Here is a 4,873-nt window from a genome sequence, read left to right as displayed (position 1 = left end):
GAGTGCTAAGCTAACGGAATGGGTCAAGTCAATCACATCATTCACCTAATGATGTGATCCCGTTAATCAAATGACAACCCATGTCAATGGCTAGGAAACTTAACCATCTTTGATCAACGAGCTAGTCAAGTAGAGGCATACTAGTGACACTCTGTTTGTCTATGTATTCACACATGTATTACGTTTCCGGTTAATACAATTCTAGCATGAATAATAAACATTTATCATGATATTAGGAAATATATAATAACTTTATTATTGCCTCTAGGGCATATTTCCTTCAGTATTTTTACTGGAACCATGAGTCAATTTTGCTGCATCCAGCAATATTTTTGCTGGAACCGGTGATGAGACCAACACGAATAGGGGAGCTGCATTGTTGATTTTTGCTGGAACCGGCAACGTGGAGAGTTGCATCCGGCAATTTGTTTTGCTACTACCGTTGATGGACGAGAATGATGGGGGAGCTGCATCGACCTTTGTTTTCACGATGAGATATGATGGCGGTGAGTTGCAACTGGCGAAGACGGCAAGCGAGATGCAGAGGCGTGCGGCATGCTGCGCTCCTTTCTTTCTCCCTGCGAGATGTGCGGAGGACAAAAGAAGGGACAGAAGATTTGTGCGGGATCGTACGGTAAGTCACCCACATATCGGGCGGCTAGCGACAGACCAGCCGAAAATTGGGCCGACGCGTCGGTGCCTATCGGTGCCAAAAAAAAAGGGCATACAGCTTTTCCCAAATGAAAATCAGAGCAAGTAGTTACATGCACATTATCGTATCCGAAAATATCTGTTGACGAGAAATCGGGCACGCTGTCGTGCCCCCCAAAATAGGGAGAAACAGGGCGGACGACATGGGACGGGAACAGCCGAAAGAGAAACGCACAGGGGGGGATTTCGCCGCCGCGACCCGCCGGAGCGGAGCGAGCGCCGCGCTGGGGCATATGGCGGAGCACCGCCTGCCGACAACCGGCCTGCCCCCCGCGGCCGGGCCCCGCCGCCATTCCCGACGGCCGCGGCGCCGTTGCCGCCTGCTCCTCCCCCCGACCTTCGCCCTGGCGCTCCTCTCCCTCGCCTACCTCTCCTTCTCCTCCCACGCCAGCCTCCCATTCCACCGTAAGCTCTCCTCCTGCCCTAGCCCAACCACCCCGCGCTTTGCTGCAATGTAGGTGAACAGACTGCGATTTTTTCGTCTCAGTGTTTGTGGTGGCATCCATGTTCTCTTCCTCCCATTCGCTATAATTCACGGGATTATTGTTCGCCTAGGCATAGATGTACGACCTGCTAAATATTTGTATCATGCCTGGCTCTTATGTGCGGTGAAATCTGTGCTACATGGAGTACTTAATTGCATGAAATAAATTGCAACTGGTCTCCACCTCTCTGTGTTGTCACTTACCAGGTTATGAAGCTATCCATTGTTCATCATGTGATTTAAGTGCAACAAAATTGAGTAATTCAGTTAAGAAAAACAAAATCGTGTAAGAAGAATTATATTGCTGAACCCCGCTATCTAGAATCTTCGTGTAACTCAGATGCTTGTTAGAGTGACACATGCATCTTTGGCTGACAATGTTATCAGAGTTCCCACAAATCGACAATGTTCTGCTATGCAGCAATACATCAAGGTCCAATGAACAGGGAGAACGTTGGAAAGGGAATGGATAAGAGAGACAAACGCAATACCACGGTCAAGGAAAATATCTCTATGTAAGTGCACATTTACCATTTTCCATATATAAATATGTACTTGTGTATATGTGCATACCTTCGGGTATCATCAGATTTACTTTTATGTCAGGACTATAGACAAGTCAGAACCCTTCATCAAAGGAAGAAAGAAAAAGAGTTGTAAGAGATATTCTGGACTCTATCTACTCTCTAAACGTTGATTTCCTAAAACATTGTCATTTTAAACCTTTGTAAGATAAATCTGTTATCCAATTTTTATCTTAGATGTACTCAGTTGAAACAAACATGTTGATAAGATCTCATGGTTCTACATTCAAAATATCTACTCTCTTATTTTCTACCTTGATTAATGCTGTTCATCGCTCAAACTTGACACAAAGCCTGACACTTGGCATTTCCTAACCTATTTATGTGCTAAATGGAACCATGTAAATGATATTAATTTTTGCATGTTTCTTGGTTCTATAATAGTTACGTTTGTTGACAACTTGACATACAGAATGTAATATTGCAGATGGGCCCTGTGAAATTGAGTTTTTGCCGTCGGTTGACAATCTTGTGGAGCCTGCTGACTACAACAATTTTACACAGTTTTTGCTGAAGTATATCTTGACTGAGGGACATTTGATTGGTAATGGGATTTTTGAACCATTGTTTGCTGGGCACCAGAGTCTTCAGGAAAGAGAGGAAACATATTATGCAAAAAACCAAAGTCTTCACTGTGGTTTCGTAGAAGGTCCAGAGGGTTATCCTAGTAGTGGATTTGATTTGGATGAACATGACAGGGCTTATATGGCTACCTGCCGTGTGGTGGTTTCATCATGCATTTTTGGAGGCTCTGATTACTTAAGGAGACCAACTAAAAGCAGAGTAATGTTCTTATTCCTTTTTTGTGCATGCATTCTTAACAAGTACTTCCTCCGCCCGAAAAAACTTGTCCCAAGCTTGTCTCTCAGATGGATGTATCTAGCACTAACTTGATGCTAAATACATCCATTTGAGGGACAAGCTTTTTCGGACGGAGGGAGTACCATGTTTTTCAGATGCAAAATGGCAAGTCACCATCATTTCCTCCTTGGCAATCTCTTTGTGTTTTTTCAATCCCATGGTGATTGCATGCTTTTCTCTCTTTATTACACTGTTTCAGAAACATTATCATTTACCAGTTTAAAAATCTCACAGATTGGCTCATACTCTAAGAAGAATGTGTGCTTCATCATGTTCCTGGATGAGCTAACGTTGACAACCCTTTCCTCTGAAGGACACATCCCTGATGAAAATGGATCCATTGGTCTTTGGAGAATTGTTGTAGTTAAGAATTTACCCTACAAAGATATGCGGAGAGCAGGAAAGGTGCCAAAACTTCTGGCTCACCGACTCTTCCCATCTGCCTTGTAAGTTTTTTGCTGATGTATTTGTCCATGATATCTAGTTGCATGGAGATTCTGTATAGTACTCTATACTCCCGCAGAATAAAATTATATAAATTCTAAAGCACGCGGAGTTAGTTCGTTACTACTTATTAGCTGGTTGATTGCTGATGCATGTCATCTCATCAACTACTAATGTAGTTTAGGATCTTAGTTTTTATTACTCCTAGTTTTCTTTTAACTGGCACATATATGTATTTTCCTATACATATTACCACTACATGCATTTTCTTCTCCATGGCTAACATAACACATTTTACCTGTTAGGTACTCCATCTGGTTGGATAGCAAATTGCGTCTTCATGCTGATCCAATGCTTATCATTGAGTATTTCTTATGGAGAAAGAAAGCAGAGTACGCCATTTCAGTGCACTATGATCGCACCTGTGTCTGGGAGGAGGTGCTTCAGAACAAGCGCTTAAACAAGTACAATCACACTGCTATCGACGAGCAATTTTACTTTTATCAGTCTGACGGCCTTGTGAAGTTTAATGCCTCTGGCCACGATCCTGTTCTACCGAGTTGTAAGTAGCATTTACTTATGTTTGATAAATTCTCCTATGAGTAAATGAGTTGATCGAGTGTATAACAATTTTGCAGATGTGCCCGAAGGATCTTTCATCGTACGTGCCCATACACCAATGTCTAATTTATTTTCATGCCTTTGGTTCAATGAGGTCAACCGTTTCACGTCACGTGATCAGTTGAGTTTTGCATACACTTACTTGAAGCTCAGGAGAATGAACGCTGGAAGAAATTTTCAGCTAAATATGTTTAAGGTAATAAATGTTCTGAGTAGAGCTTCCCTTTTGCTGGCTGAGCTCCTCTTGATATGCTGTATTTCATCTTAGTTAATACGTACTTGATTATAATTACTGTCAATGGTAGTCCGTGCCTACACAGGTTCACATAGAATCTTAATATGGTTCTTTCCATTTTATTGTTAAAACAGGACTGTGAAAGAAGAGCAGTGGCTAAACTGTTTCATCACCGAGCTAATGGAACTACAGATCCACCCCCAAAAAACCTTCGCACGGATAAAAATCATTCATCGATGCCAAGCTAAGACTGCCATCAAGGAAATAGAAGCTAAACTCCTCTAATGGAAGATCTCGATGCTAGCAGACAGGAAGCGGGCCGCCGCCTGCACCCCTACATGGAATGCTTTTTCACTGCTGCCTCCTGGTTTCCACAGTTTCCAGACGCGGGAGAAATCTTACAGAGCTGTATTCTGCTGCGATCAGAGTAGCAGAAAACGGACAGTTTCAGGTTCCAACCATGCATGCTTTTACTTGCAAAGTCGTTGGTGGAAGAGATACATATCGGGGAAAATACCCTTTGAACATGGTGGTAATTACACCTGATAAGTGATTTTATTTTTAAAAAATTCAGAAAAAGTCAAAATGTTCCAAAACTTTTACCCAACAAACTTGAGCTGTCTCTGTCGTACAAAAATATTCTGTAACTAAATATTCTCTGACAAAATTCTGACAAAAATGACAAATTGCCCAGGACATATAGCGTGAACAGTACCTCGTATACAGCGACAAATCTGTTTTTTACGTCCACAACCACATGAAAGTCATTTCTTCGCGAAAGATTTTATGAGTGCAACAATAGTCTACTTTGTTTGCAAAAAGTTTCGGATTTTTTTGACTTTCTTACAAATTACTATTTAAAAAAAATCGGCTGTAATTACACCCAAGAGCCAAACGTTCACTTCCGCATGATAGTGTTCTGGATTTCAACTC

At 42.0% G+C, this 4,873-nt stretch overlaps 1 protein-coding gene across 1 annotated transcript; it reads left to right on the top strand.

The window, feature by feature from the left end:
• Positions 1-799: 799 nt before the first annotated feature.
• LOC123145492 (probable hexosyltransferase MUCI70) lies at positions 800-4,548 on the top strand. Its single transcript, XM_044564919.1, has 8 exons — positions 800-1,116; positions 1,617-1,710; positions 1,802-1,851; positions 2,207-2,562; positions 2,875-3,086; positions 3,390-3,646; positions 3,723-3,901; positions 4,075-4,548. Exons 1-8 carry the CDS (start codon positions 855-857, stop codon positions 4,186-4,188), a joined length of 1,524 nt encoding a protein of 507 aa, XP_044420854.1. The 5' UTR covers positions 800-854; the 3' UTR covers positions 4,189-4,548.
• The last annotated feature ends 325 nt before the right edge of the window (positions 4,549-4,873 follow it).

This window comes from Triticum aestivum, chromosome 6D (assembly GCF_018294505.1).
Source record: "Triticum aestivum cultivar Chinese Spring chromosome 6D, IWGSC CS RefSeq v2.1, whole genome shotgun sequence".
NCBI classification, from domain to species: Eukaryota; Viridiplantae; Streptophyta; class Magnoliopsida; order Poales; family Poaceae; genus Triticum; species Triticum aestivum.
The sequence above is the reverse complement of the archived record's forward strand: the minus strand, read 5'-3'. Positions and strand labels throughout refer to the sequence as shown.

Bases quoted from the DNA above. Each gene is read 5' to 3' on its own strand.
- LOC123145492 (XM_044564919.1), top strand. From the start codon at position 855: ATGGGACGGGAACAGCCGAAAGAGAAACGCACAGGGGGGGATTTCGCC. The intron at 2,563-2,874 runs GTAATGTTCTTA...AAAATCTCACAG, and splicing joins GGAGACCAACTAAAAGCAGA to ATTGGCTCATACTCTAAGAA. The intron at 3,087-3,389 runs GTAAGTTTTTTG...TTTACCTGTTAG, and splicing joins CGACTCTTCCCATCTGCCTT to GTACTCCATCTGGTTGGATA.